At 44.0% G+C, this 15,054-nt stretch overlaps 1 protein-coding gene across 3 annotated transcripts in view; it reads right to left on the bottom strand.

Moving 5' to 3' along the window:
* Positions 1 to 15,054, bottom strand: part of HDAC8 (histone deacetylase 8) — a 255,073-nt gene that overhangs the window by 19,379 nt on the left and 220,640 nt on the right. For all 3 annotated transcript variants that reach the window (XM_010332388.3, XM_010332389.3, XM_010332391.3), the window contains one exon: positions 3,612 to 3,717. In XM_010332388.3, the coding sequence (XP_010330690.2) occupies positions 3,612 to 3,717 (106 nt within the window). The remainder of the gene's footprint in view (positions 1 to 3,611; positions 3,718 to 15,054) is intronic.

A 15,054-nucleotide genomic window follows, 5' to 3' on the forward strand; every position in this document is an offset into this window, starting at 1 on the left:
GTAAGATGAATCTTCTCAGGTTTGGTTTCCAATAGGCTACAATCACATCTTTTGCCCTTCTAAGGGATGTGGCGAGAAAGAGAAAAAACCCAAGCTAAAAGGCTAAACAAATTCAACTAGACATGCTGGCTGAAGTCCCTCACATAGAGTAGACCTGAATCCATTCATTCCCTCATTGCCATCTTACCTCCCCAAAGCAATTTGTGTCCCACATCCTACTCTTTGTTTTTCATGGGGCGAGGGGAGGTACAGTGAAAAATATCCAGCTTCACTGAGGTTTTTATATGTAAGAACAAATAACAGTCTTGTAGACAGGAAAATTTTTCAGAATTCAGAAAATTCAGCAGCCTTTCCACACTGACCATTGTCATGGCAACGCACTATCTGATGGCAGCATGCGTCACCACACTGGAGGGGCACAGTATCAGTATAGCAGGTTAGCTTGGCCATATTTAGCAACATTTGGACTTCTTTCTAGCCTCATTTCTTCTAGGTTTAGCTGAATTTCTCTTTGGTTCTGAGCTTGTGTGTTCTACTAAATTTGCATGGTTAGAACACAAGACTTTGTCAACATGAAAGGGATGGCTAAATGGAAAATCTGAACTAGTGATCTACAGCCACTCCACTTGCTGTCTACCCTATCTGGCTCCTCCTCACCCACTCTTTACCATGTAGTTTCTCTTCTCTGCATCAGTTCTTTCCTATACACAGCATCATCTCCCCACACCCAACAACTGTGACTCAGCTAGCAACCTCAGCACTATCACCATATTCTTTCTTTTTCTATTTGCTCATTGTAACATACAGCATCCTAGAATCTTAGGGTTGAAGGGAGCCTTAACAGCAATTTAGTCTAATCATCTTCCCCCAAGGCAGGGGCCCTTCTATAATATGACAGCCTATGACTGTCTAGCTGCTATTTCTATATCTCCAGTGACAGAGACCTCATGCCTTTCTGGGCAGTCTATTCTACTTTGAATAGTTCTAATTGTTAGAAAATGTCTTCCTTCTGTTGAATGAAAATCTACCTTTTAAAAATATCCACCCATGGGTCCAACTATATGCCTTGTGGCCACATAGACCCTGTCTATGCCCTTTGCTCTGTGACAGATAAATGAAGTAGAAACCACATCCCCGAGTATTCTCCAAAAGGTCTCAGTACCTCCCACCAGACCTCTTGGAGCCTGCGCTCCAGTCCTCTCCCCAGCCCGAGTGACCTCCAAGAACATGCTCCTATTTGTCTAGAGCCCTTTAAAATGAGGTCGATACTGCATTAGCATCTCTAGAGGCCACCTTGCCCTGGTGACTCATACTGAGCTCCGAGTTGACTCAAATCCCTAATTCTCTTTTAGCAAAATGCTGCTAAGACACGTTGTCCAGATTTGAAAGTGTGTAGTTGCTTTTGTAGGACCCAATTCCTGGTCCGTATGTTTTCTCCCAGTTTGATTTCATTGTGTTACAATCAGAATATTGCTTTAACCTGTTAGAATCTTTAACAAACTTGACTTCCACGTAATTTTCATGTCCTTTAAGATCTATTATTTTTTTCACCAACCCTCATCCTAGCCTTTTATCTCAAATCTGTTTGATTCTTACCTTTCCTTGTTCTCTTCCCTTTGCACTCCCTTCCTTATGTCTTCTCTCGCTTGTCATTTCCATTTCACCACTCTCTGGAGCTATGTGCCTGGGTATGTGTGCAGGGAAGCAAGGGCATACACGTATCTGCACATACGGAGGTGTGAGTGAGTAGCTGCAAGGCTTGCTTAGTTTCCCTGTTTCTATTGCTTTGTCTGTGCTCTACCAGGATTTAGAGCCCGAATGGGGGAAAATGGCAGTGTTAAAGAAATAAGGGTAAGAGAAGCTTGTCCAGGATCAGTTCTGAGGAACACAGGACATGTGTCCCAGGTTTGAGGAGAGCAGGGGAAACTAGGGTTGAATGGGTAGTGTTCATCAGGGCTGCAACACAGTGAGAAGGACTGGAGAAGGACCAGGAGGGGAAGGATTTTCAAGGTCTTAAAAGTTGGATAAGGGAGGAGGATTTGGTTAGGAAGCAAGGACTCGTGGTGTCAGTTGCCATTGAGAGGTGAGAGGGAGGGAGCTTGAAGCTATAGGGTCAGGAGAAGGCCAAGGGCTAAAGATACCTCAGAAGAGACAATCAGCAATGCTGTGAGAATAGCCTTGAGAGTCTATGACGTCTTAGCTTAGAAACTTTTCTCTGGCTAAATGAGCTCAGGACATGAAGATTTTGCTGCTGTCATATATTGGGCTCTGCTAGTGGATAGGGGCATTAATGTAACCTGCAGCAAAGACTCTCAGGACATAGAGTGTTTCCTCAGACTAACTCCAGCATTGAACAGGCCTCCTTTTTGTGTTGGATTATATTCCAGTGAGGGACTCAAAGGTAGGATAACTGGTGCTATCTTGGTCATTTTATGAATAAACATGGGAATTTCTCTTTCATTTTATGAATATACACGGGCAAAAAGATACCCTCGGTCTCTTAACTCTGGCAAATAATTAGGATAAAAAAATACACACATGCATATGCACATTAAATTCAACAGGAAAATGGGTGCCAAAAATACTTAATGCAAATCGTGGATGAAGTGGGTTGTGAAGAAGCAGCTGGAGTTGAGAGGGGCCCTACTGGAATGCTGAGGGCAGTGACCCCAAACAGCCAGTGGACAGTGGGATCAGGAGGGCAAGGCCCTGATGATTGCCACTTACCTCCACCCTGAGGCCAGAATGATTCCAGACCAGCCTTGGGGAAGGGAAGGAGGCTAGGCCAGCAGCCCATCTGCAGCACTCTGGCTAAGTCCAGGGAACCTGCTCCCAGGGCATCAGAATACCTGACTATTCATTGTAGTTCCACATTATTTTAAGGCTCTGCTGGATCAAGGAATCATACATATTGGAACAGAATGTCTGTGAGTCCCCTCCCCATCCCTGCTAACTCTGAGTTGACTTAAATTTTCCTCTTTTTTTTGTTTTTTTTGATGGGGAGGGACAGGGTCTCACCCAGGCTGGAATGCAGTGGTCTGAACATGGCTCACTGCAGCCTCGATCTCTTGGGCTCAAAGGATCCTCCTGCCTCAGCCTCCCAAGTATTTGGAACCACAGGCACATGCCACTATGCCTGGCTATTTAAAAATTTTTTTTTGCAGAATTGGAATCTCGCCATGTTGCTCAGGTTGGTTTTGAACTCCTGGGTTCAAGCAATCCTCCCGCCTCAGCCACTCAAAGTGCTGGGATTACAGGCGTGAGCCATGGTGACCTGCCAACTTTTCTCATTTTAAAGAGTGCTTTACTATTGGCCTTTTGAAATAAAAAGGGTCTCAGGAAACACTTTAGAACTGATTTTCCCCTGGAGGTGCCAAAAGCTGAACCCTTTGTCCTTCTGAGGTGACATTAGCCAGCCAAATGACAATCCCAACCAGAGTGGCCAGTGTAGAATTCCAGCTACAAGCTGTCAGGCCAAGAAGAGGTTTCCCTTCCAAGTCAGTGAAACGATTAGCTACCAAAAGGCAAATGGTATTTAAGGAAGCCCCCACTGATGGGCCACCACAAACTGGGTGGAACAAGGAGGGCAGGCCTCGAGGGGCGGTACTCACCTTTGATGTAGTTGAGGATTTGCTGGATTCGGTGGGGCTCATTGCGGTCTGGCCGGCAGCTTGGTGTGATTTCCAGCACATAATCAGGACCATATGCTGTGAAAAACTGTAAGGAAAAGGGAAAGGCCAAAAAACAAACTAAGTCACATAAAACCTCCAAACCAACCACATACAAACAATCAAAAGAAACTCACACTACCACAAGGCAAGGGAGGCCTCCTTGGGCTGAACAAGATGATGCAGCAGGAGGCCCTGCCTTGGTCGTATCACTACTCCCCTTGCTCAGACCTTCAGTGATAGTCCCCTGTGAAATTATTTAGCTTGCTGTCCAACAGTTCTCTGCTCAGGTCTCAACTTTCTCTCCAACATCAGCTCTTATTGCTTCCTTGTCCTCTGGCCACACTAGTCTGTTTGGTGTTTTTCCAAATCACACCATGCTTTCTCTTCCCTTAGGATCTTTGCCATTGCTCTTTCCTGGGGCCTGCAAAGGCCCTCCCCCAGTTGCTGCTGCCTGTGGAAAACCTCCCCATCCTTTCAGGCACAGCTCAAATGTCACCTCCTTCACAAAGCTGTCCCTCCTTCTCCACCAACCCCAAGAACATTCTGTTGGTACTTCTTTCAGGGCCCTTAAACACAGTGCTTGCCTGCACATCACATGCAGGTCACTGTGCTGGCTGCAGAGGGGCTGTAAAGATGGATGAGACCTCCTCTGGGGTCCTCTACGTGTTCACAGGCATATTCTGCATTGGATAGAGGTTTTTCAACAGTGACTCAATCTCCCCACTCTGCATTCTCAGCTCCCTGAAGGCAGGCAGCACCTGTCTGTGTCTTACTCATCTCCTTGGTCCCCACAGACCATGGCAGTTGCCTGTTAGTTTTGGCTGCCTTGAATTCCCTGTCCCAGGAATGGCAATGAAGTCTAGTTTCTCTACTTTAATTTTTCTGTCTCAGTAGTAGAGTTTATTTGTTTTTAAATTCAGGGAATCAAAATAAATGTTTGTGGATTCTATTTCTAGCTTAGTAGATGACTCCTTGTGACCTTTGGGAAGTCACAATATCTGATTCAGCTTCTCTGGTAGGGCCCACTTGGGGTAAAACACTCCATGACAAAGGGAATCATTCAATTGGGATAAGTCTTTGAATGGGAAATATGCAAAGCTACTATTTCTGTTTAGTTTTTAACAGAAATAGTATTTGTGCAAACTCTCCAGAGGGAGAGCATATGGTCCTTAACATTATGTGCTTTCAATAGTGATATTGTTAGGTGGTAAGTAAACCAGGGAAATTCAAATTCTGTGAAAAAAGTGGTACAGAGGGCATGAAAAAAGAATATTGATATGCATCATGACTTTAATGTCATTCAAATAGCTTCTTAAAAATAATCCAGAGTTATTGCCATTGCCACCAAATTATCCTTGTTAAGAGTCTGGATGTACATCTGGCACCGTGGGAGATGTTGTGGAATAATCTCTAGGGATTCTAACAGTGTCTTTGTAGAATCCATGGAAGTAATTCGATGTGGAGATGGTTTCCCACACCCATGACAGAAAACTCTACACATTTAATTAAAAGAAAAAAAGAAGAATGCCCAAGACTGTGCCAATGCTTATAATGTCCTTTGTGTGTGTATATGTGTATGTGAACTGATCTAGAAAGAGAGGGGCTTAGGTCCTTCCTGCCATTACCCTCTGATGCCTGAAGCCGCGAGTTCCAGAGATAGAAAAGCCTTTGAGTAGAGATTGTCTTTACCAAACCCATATGTGGAACAGACAAGAGGGGTTACCTGGGGGACACATCCACATGATCCCCTGCATCATGATTGAAGAAACTTTGGAGGCTTGTATTTTTAGTCAAGGAGGGCCCCTCAGTCCAAGTTTGAGGACCTTTTGGGCTTGGCTGTGGAAGAGAAGGCTTTAAACAGCTGTGGCACTCTCTCCTTACGCAGCCTCTTCTCCAGAGTGTGTCAACTGGTACACTCATTTCATGGGTACGGAAAGACAGGCTTACAGAATACAACAGAAGAAAGGCAGCTGCAATGAAGAAGCTCCTCTCAGAGACCCAAAGCCCTGGCATCAACATGCTATAAAAATCAGGGGTAGGGTGCCTAGCTGAGGTATAGGAGGAGGGAATGTTGTGCCTCCAGTTGCAAAGATGACACTGCCGATTCTCTGTCAGTGAGACATGTCATGAGCTGCTTGATTAGGGCTGAGTGTTTGGAACAACACGACCTTGCTTACGTGTGCCTATTATGCACTTACCCTCACTCTCCTACTTTAGCTCCCTCTTTGACCAAGAGCACACGGTTGCAAGATGTTCAGCTGGGACCAGGATTGGCTGCTGTGTGACAGAACTCAGTTCTACTGGGATTAAGCCTCTTGTCCTGGTTTCATTAGCACCTGGCTTTTAACTAACTGAGGCACATGGTAGGCACAATCATATATAACTCATTCTTTGCTGAAGCAGACTGGCTGCAGGTAATAGCGAAGTCTGGCTTCCTCAACTTCTCCCCACCTTTGCCAATCAAATGTTATTTCCAGTATTTGCACTATTCTTAGGTTAGGGGACTCGGATGATTTAAGAAAGTCCTTGTGTTGTGAGCCAGTTCTACATGGCAGCTGGCTGGCCTGCAAAGGTAGAAACTTACATCATGTTCTCTTTGTATACCCTATAGCGTCCAACGCAAGTCATCACAGATTTCCCTTAAATGTATGTTGAATTAAATTAACTCACCAAGGGTTTAGCTAGCCATATAGCTAATTGTGCAAAATAATTCAAAGAATCAATTCATAGCATTAATGCTTTTTCTAGACTCTTGAGGCAGCATCATGAAGTGGAAAGAGCACTGGCTATAGAGTCAGGGGAGCTAGATTTTGGTGCCTAGATTTAGCGTGTGTGCCTCAGGTAAGCTTCTTTTTTAAAAAAAATATTTAAAAAAATTTCATTACCTTTTGGGGGTACAAGTAGTTTTTGGTTACATGGATGAATCATATAGTGGTGAACTCTGAGACTTTAGTGTACCTGCCATCAGGTGAGCTTTTTAATCTCTGTTTCTTCATTTCTACCTGACGATGACAAATGCTGATCTGGTTGGGTTGTTAGGAGCCAATGAGATAATATCTATAAAAGGGCCTAGCACAGGGCCTAGCACATAGTAGGACTTCAATAAATGTGAATTCCTTTCTCCTGGGGCAAGAGGCCCTTGCCTAACCAAGTCTCATCCGTACCCTGAAGGATATCAGGTGAAGTGCTTAGGGCTGAGATGTACAAAGAGAGGCCTGTTCTTCCTGCCAGAGCAAGCCCAGCAGCCTCAGTGTCCCTTTCCACTTGCTTAAGTCATTAGCTTAGCCTAGGAGAAATTGACTAGCCTGTGGAGAGGCTGACTTCTCTCAGTTTCCTGTCCTATAGTCCTGCCACTTGTTACTTACTGGCGAGGTGGAAAGGAAATATGATCACGTAAGGCAAAAGAGATGTTGGGGTGGAGGGATTTGGCTAGAACTAGAAATAGCTTGAGGCCCCACCCTGAAACTGCCCTCCAGTCCTGAAGAGGAAAGGAAATCGGCAAGCAGCAATCCCATTCCCAGACAGGTGGAGCAGGGGATGAAAGAGGCCAGCTGACCTTCAAGGGAAAATGCTGGCTTTGATCTCAGTAAAGAAAAGAGGGAGGTGCTAACCTCTCTCCACCCCTTCCCCTTTCCCCCTCAGGACTTCTTTTGCTTTCTGGGCTTCAGTTTATGCACTTTTGAGGGGGAATATAGTACAGAAAAGGAGGCAAATGGAAAGTATGAGATGAGGCAGAAATGAAAGGTAGTGGCTACTTTAGGATAGTCGGTCTCTTTCAATCCTAGAGTCAATGAAGAAAGAAATGTAACTAGCTCAGCTTGAGTTCAGTTCAGACCACCTCAATGCTCTTTTCTTGCTCATGTCTCTTCAGGTCTTGCTCACACAGTGAAAGCAGCATACAACTAGATAGTCGGTCAAAAAGATATTCAGAAGAAGCCCCAAGGTTGCTGTTATTCCTCCATTATCATGTTTGCTTAGAGGAAACCAAGCAGCAAACCTGAATCCACCAATCCTTTTATTCTTGCCTCAACATTTAGTATCTACTATATGCCCAGCTAGGTTAGTCATTGGGGTACAAAGACAATAAGATATGTTTCATAGGAGAGGTTATTATAGACCAGTGTGATGAGTGGTATAATATTAACCATACTAAAAATAAAAGTAATAACCACTAACACGTACTACAAGCTTATTATGTGTCAGGCACCTAAAGTGTCTAAGCGTTATTATTATTATTATTTTTTGAGATGGAGTGTCACGCTGTTGCCCAGGCTGGAGTGCAGTGGCGCGATCTTGGCTCCCTGCAACCTCTGCCTCCTGGGTTCAAGAGACTCTTCTGCCTCAGCCTCCCGAGTGGCTGGGACTACAGGTACACGCCACCACACCATGGTTGCTGGTGGTGGGGGGAACTTACTACAGAGTAAGAAGAGGGGAGAGGCAAGAAAATAATTATGGGGACAAGCACTACTTCAGAGGTGGGCACAGGGAGTGCAAACAGTTCTGGCAACAATTTGAAATCTTGCTGAGAGGGTAAAAAAGAGGAAGGCTGAAAAGTGTCTTCTGATTTGTCCTCTGGAAGGAGACCTTTGCTGCAGCAAAGTCAGTGGAGGGTAGGCAGAAGTCTGATGGGAGTGAGGAGGCAAGAGATGAGAGTGATGATGGAAATACAGTAGACTCCCCTCATCCCCAGGGGATAGATTCTAAGACTCCCAGCGGATGGCTAAAACCGCAGATAGTAAAGAGTCTGATTGTTCTCAATGGGAACAGGTTTCTGTTGTCTTCCACCTACAGATTTAATGCGTTTTCCTTCTTATTTAGGCATTTATCCTTCACTGTGGCTGTAACTTCTGCAGTTTGAGGCGAGAAAGCAAACCTAGCACAGATTCCTTCCTTCCTTCCTCCTTTCCTTCCTCCCTTCCCTCCCTCCCTCTCTCCCTCCCTCCCTCCCTCCTTCCCTCTTTCTCCCCTCCCTCCCTCCCTCCTTCTTTCCTTCCTTCCTTCCTTCCTTCCTTCTTTCCCCTCCTGGGTTCAAGTGATTCACCTGCCTCAGCCTCCCGAGTAGTGGGGATTACAGTTGCACACCACCATGCCTGGCTAATTTTTTTGTATTTTTAGTAAAGACAGAGTTTCACCATGTTGACCAGGCTGGTCTTCTTGGCTGGTCTCCAACTCCTGACCTCAAATGATCTGCCCACGTAGGCCTCCCAAATTGCTGGGATTACAGGCATGAGCTACTGGCCTGGCTCTTCATGACTTCACAGATAGATCTGTTCTTATTGTAGATCTTGGTAACCTCAGCATATGATTTTTTCCTTCCTTAAGTTGACAACTTTCACCTTTTCACTAAAGGAAGTACTTCATGGTTTCTCTTTGGCATATCTGAACTGCCTGCATCACTACTCTTGTGCTTTGGGGCCATTATTAAGCAAAATAAGGGTAACTTGAACATAACCACTGTGATACTGTGACAGTTGGTCTGATAATCAAGGCAGCTACTAAGTGACTAATGGTGGGTGGCATAGACGGGATGGATACTCTGGACAAAGGGATGATGCATGTCCTGGGTGGGAGGGAGCAGGACTCTATGAGATTTTATCATACTATTAGGAACAACGTGCAATTTAAAATTTGAGAATTATTTCTGGAATTTTCCATTTAATATTTTTGGACCACAGTTGACAGCAGGTAACTGAAACTGAGAAAAGTGAAAGGGGGGATAAGAAGGGAACTACTGTATACCAGCAGTCCCCAACCTTTTTGGCATCAGGGACCAGTTTTGTAGAAGACAACTTTTCCATTGACTAGGGAGGTGGGGATGCTTTCAGGATGAGAGTGTTCTACCTCAGATCATCAGGCATTAATTAGATTTTCATAAGGAGTGCACAACCTAGATCCCTTGCATGTGCAGTTCACAATAAGGTTCACACTCCTATGAGAACCTAATGCTGCCATTGATCTGACAGGAGGTGGAGCTCAGATGGGAATCCTCTCTTGCCTGCTGCTCACCTCCTGCTGTGAGGCCTGGTTCCTAACAGGACATTGGCCTGTGGCCTCGCGGGGTGGGGGTTGGGGACCCCTTCTATATACTGTTTGTTTGCTTTTTCCAGGAGCTTGATACAGGGGTAGAGCTGGGTAGATGGGAGGATATTAAGTTTGTTTATGGGCTGAGGGGAAAGAGCCTATAGGATGGGAGTCCGGGGCGGTATAATAGATATTTCGAGTTAGTTATGCCTGTCTTTCTGGCCCATAGAAAGAGATCCACAAGGGAAGAATACTGTTTTGTTTTGTTTTGTTTTGTTTTTTTTTTTTTTTTTAAATCTTTATATTATCCTATTATCCACAGCTACTAGAATAAGGCCTGGAAAATAATAGGTGCTCAGTTCATGTTTGTTGAATGAAATAAAATGATTGGGATTCTGAACAGATTCACATCCAGTAGGGAGGATTAGGCTCTTGAAGGATGGGGCGAATCCAGACAGACAGGCAGGGATGGAGTATGTGTTGGAGGATAGTTAGAGGAGGCAAAAGAATGCAGGACAAGTTTGGGGACCAGCAAGCACTGTTAGTGGGCTAAAGTTGGAAAAAGAGAGCATAGGAAGCCTTGATTCCCATGTTGAGGAGACAGGACTTAATGTGACAGGCAATGAGGCAGAGTCAGGACTGGAGCTGTGCCTTATGGGAATTGAGAGCAGCATATGAAAGGCTGGGTGACCAACGTGGTACTATTGCAGGGTAACCTGCAATAGTACAAAGTGGGGGACACAAAAGGCTTGAACCAGAGTGATTGCTGTGGGGATGGAGTGGATGGGAAAGAGATACTGTGTTGGGGCCGGGTGTGGTGGCTCTCCCCTGTAATCCCAGCACTTTGGGAGGCTGAGGCAGGTGGATCACATGAGGCCAGGAGTTTAAGACCAGCCTGGCCAACATGGTGAAACCTCATCTCTACTAAAAATATGAAAATTAACCAGGCATGGTGGTGCATGCCTCTAGTTCCAGCTACTTGGGAGGCTGAGGCATGAGAATCCTTGAACCCAGGAGGCAGAGGTTGCAGTGAGCAGAGACTGCAGCACTGCACTCCAGCCTGGGCAGCAGATTGGAACCCTGTCTCAAAAAAAAAAAAAAAAAGAAAGAAAGAAAGAAAAGAGATACTGAGATGGTAGACTCAGTAGGACTTGCCAACTGGTTGGCTATGAAGGAAAAGAGAGAAGTTAAAGTTCACTACTGGATTTTGAGTCTGGGTGAGTGGGAGACTTGCAGTGCCACTGACAGAAGCTGAGGTAAGTTAGCAGGAAAAGCAAGTCTACCTAAGAGAAGGTGATAGGCTTGGGTTTAGCTGGGTTTGAGATGATGGTGAGGCATTTGGATCATGATGTCTAGGAGGCAGCTGGAGAGATGATGATAGTGTGTCAAAGTGAGGTCATGGCTGGGGACTAAGGTAAAAAAATCTGGGAGAATGTCTACATTTACAAGGTAGTCAGGGGATAAAATGATCCAGTGAATAGAAGGAAAAAGAGCAAGTAGAGAGGAAGATAGAGAACTGTTAAGTGAAATCTCCTGGAACTTCAGGGATGAGAAACATCATAAGGAAGATGCTTAAAGGGATACATCTGCCATGCTGGCAATATGGCCCTGTGGCTAAAGTAGCCTCCCTCTCTCCTAGTTGGTCAGGGATACAGTGACACTGCTTCTGTCCAAATCCCTTTCTATAAAAATTCAAGCAGCTTTCACATTTTTTATTGTTAACTCAAGGTCTACTTTCTCCTAAAAATTATACTTGCTTCTATCAGGTCAGTGCCAATCTCTCTTGCAGACCCCTGAGGCTTTACTGTTTTTAGTTGGGGAAGTCGTGCCTGTGATGATGATGTAGGTTCTGGTCAGGAAGAGCTTTTCTTGTCCTGAATCACCCTTTGAAAAGAACTCATCATAACCAGAATAACATGGCACCAGCCCTTTGAGCCATAACATGGTCTTGTACGATGCTTCTCTATCTTTCCTATATCACCAATTACTCCATCAAAGAACTTGGGCTCAACCATTACGGAAACAAAAAAAAGCCCTCTTTTTTTCCGCAGAAAACCATTTCTGTTTACAGGAAATTCAGTGATTACGTATGTCATTTATGGTACATTTTAAGGACATAAAATTGCAGTGGTATTATTGGGAGTAGATTTTATTGCCATGGCTTTACAACACAAACAAAAATAATAACTCCATTAGTTGTTGAATTGAACTGGCAGGAAGCAGCATATCGAAAGTGATTGTGAGCAGGCAGGGGGATGCGGGATTGAGAGTGTACAGAGCACAAGCAAAAGGTCAGGGAGATACGGGCTATTGGAGATAAGATGGTACATGTGGAGGTGAACCTGAGGGTGGAAAAAAAGTAAATTCTTAGTTGCTGGAAAAGAAACCTGGTGTCCTGTCTAGGCTACATTTGTATCCCACCTGTGGTACTCATTTTACCTCTGAACACAGAGTTGGTACCTAAAAACTGCTTGGTGGTGAGGTTTATACACCAGTGCATGGTTGTGCCAAGAACCGTTTGAGCGAATGAAGAGGGCATGGAAATGTTTTTATTTTTCAGATATTTTAATGGCATTTTACCTATTGGTATAAAAAACGTTTATTAAGCAAAAGAATCAGGTAAACCTGAAAAATATTATCTTACTGGAACACTAATTATTATTGTTATTTTTTTTTTAGAGGCAAGGTCTTACTGTGTCACCCAGGCTGGTATGCAGTGATGCAATCATAGCTCACTGTAACTTGAACTGTAATTATATTTAAGCAAAGAATATACTCAATATTAACATCTTATTTCATTAGCTAAAGTACTTAGAAGCTTTTGTGAACACATATATATATAGCTCTTTTGCATATCATCTAATTAGTAAGGTTCCCATGTTAGCCAATCCGTAGCAGTGTGTGTGTGTGTGTGTGTATGTGTGCATGTGTGCACATGCATGCATTGTATTAGGTGCTGAGCATCATTTGAGGCCCTAGGGACAGCTGAGTACTAAAACAAACAAACAAACAAAAAACAAAAAATAAGGTCTGGTGACTGCTCTCAAGGAGATGACAATCAAATAGAGAGGGAAGATATTATAGCAAAAGTGAGGAATAAATCCAAGTTAACGTATGTAGTATTGGTTAGTGTACAATAAAATACCCTCACACATATGGGGCACTGGACAAATTAGGTGACTTGCCCAAGATCATAATCTTAACATTATGTAATACAGTTAACAGATGTGAACTTGAACCAATGACTTGGAACTTCCTACCTTATAGGATTCCACTACATCATGAAGCAATAAGCATAGCAGTTAAAAACTGAGATTTCTGGAGTCATATGGGATGAGTCCTACATTTTTGCTCTACCATTGATGGAGTTTGGATGTGTGTCTTCTCCAAATTTCATGTTGAAATGTGATCCCCAATGTTGGAGGTGAAGCCTGGTGGGAGGTGTTTGGGTTGGTGTCCTCCCCATGGTAAAGAGTGCATTCTCGCTCTGAGAGTTAATGTCACATTTGTTGTTAAAAGAGTCTGGGACCTTTCCCATCTCTCTCTTGCTTCCTCTCTGGCCATGTAACATGCTGGCTCCCCTTTGCTTTCCACTGTGATTGGAAGTTTCCTGAGGCCTCACCAGAAATGTTGGTGTCATGTTTGTACAGCCTGCAGAACCAAAAGCCAATTAAGTCTTTTTTCTTTATAGATTACCGAGCCTCAGGTATTCCTTTATAGCAACACAAATGAACATCTACTAGCTGTGTGACCTTAGGCAAGTGGCTTAACTGTTCTGTACTTTGGTATTCTTGTTTGTAAAATGGGAATAATAACATAACCTATTTTATAGGATTGTTGTGACAATAAATGAGTGAATTCATGTAAAGAATTTAGAACAGTGTGCTTGGCTCATTGTAAATGCTCACTAAATATTATTAAATGCTGAATATTATCATTCTTTTTCTTGTGCTTTATCAACTGTACAAAGAAACAGAGCTCTGAATGTAATGAGCAGTAGTAAAGTTGGATTTCTCGACAAATGTCCGTTTAGACTGAATGAGGGTGAATTCTGAAGAGCTTACCTTACATCCCCAAATCCTGAAGCCAGAAAGAAGGACAGAGAGATCAAGAAGAGAAGGATTCCAAGTGAAAATCAATAAGATGGAAAAGAAGAGGAGGGAATGAGAAATTAGAAGTGGTAGGAGAGAGAGGGGCACAGGACCGAGGTCACAGAAAGGAGCAGAAGAAATAAAAATGAGGAGGCGCTTATATTGGGAAGGGGAAGAAGGAGGTCCAGAGGAGGAGGCAGGAAAGACAAGGGCAGGGTGGCTGCCGCTTCACTAGGGGTCTTCCTGCAGGCCAGAATTTTCCTTCAGGGTGTGGCTTCAAGGGTTTTCGGGAAGGGCCCTGGCCAAGACTAATACCTTGCCCCATCACTGCTGATCCTCAAATTTCCATGATTAGAGAGAATTCCTTCTTCATACTATGTGCAGGGCCAACTCTGGTTATATCATATGTCCCCATTAATCAAATGAATATTTTGGAAACACGCCTACACACGAAGGTTTTTTACATCAAATTTTCCTTAAGCCAAGGGTGGGGATGGAAGAAGGGAGAGTATAGGGATATTGCTTTACCTGGCTTGTTGCTGGACAAGTACTAAGATGACTTTGAAAACCGCTTCTACTGGAGGATTCATAAGGATTGCCTTTGCATGATCCTTACACTACTCCAAACAACCGCCCTCTCTCCATCCCTTCACTTCTGAACTTCTTAAAATTACTCTTTTCTCCAACACCTTGTCCTCCTCATTTCTCAGAAACTTCAACTCACTGCAACCCATACCTCCATTGAACTTTTTTTTTTTTTTTTTTTTGAGATGGAATCTTGCTCTGTCACCCAGGCTGGAGTGCAGTGGTGTGATCTTGGTTCACTGCAACCTCCACTTCCTGGGATCAAGTGATTCTCCTTCTGCAGCTTCCTGAGTAGCTGGGATTACAGGCATTGCACCACCACACCCAGCTAATTTTTAAATATTTTTAGTAGAGATGGGATTTTACCATGTTGGCCAGGCTGGTCTCAAACTTCTGATCTCAGGTGATCCCCTAGCCTTGGCCTCCCAAAGTGATGGGGTTACATGCATGAGCCACCGTGCCCAGCCTTGAACTGTTTATTAAAAGAGAGATGGTTTCAGCTTTTTGATAGCTCTGACTGATTGATAGTAGCTGCTTGGGGTACTGTGTTGAGAAAGATTCTGAGGCTGTGCCTTGGTTCAGCAGTGAAGAGGGCCGTGATCAATTCGTAACATATCCATAGGACTACATGGATCCCTGCAGGGTGGGATCTGAGGGCATGTAGTCATATGTGCCCTACATTTGCT

Source organism: Saimiri boliviensis, chromosome X (assembly GCF_048565385.1).
Source record: "Saimiri boliviensis isolate mSaiBol1 chromosome X, mSaiBol1.pri, whole genome shotgun sequence".
NCBI lineage: Eukaryota > Metazoa > Chordata > Mammalia > Primates > Cebidae > Saimiri > Saimiri boliviensis.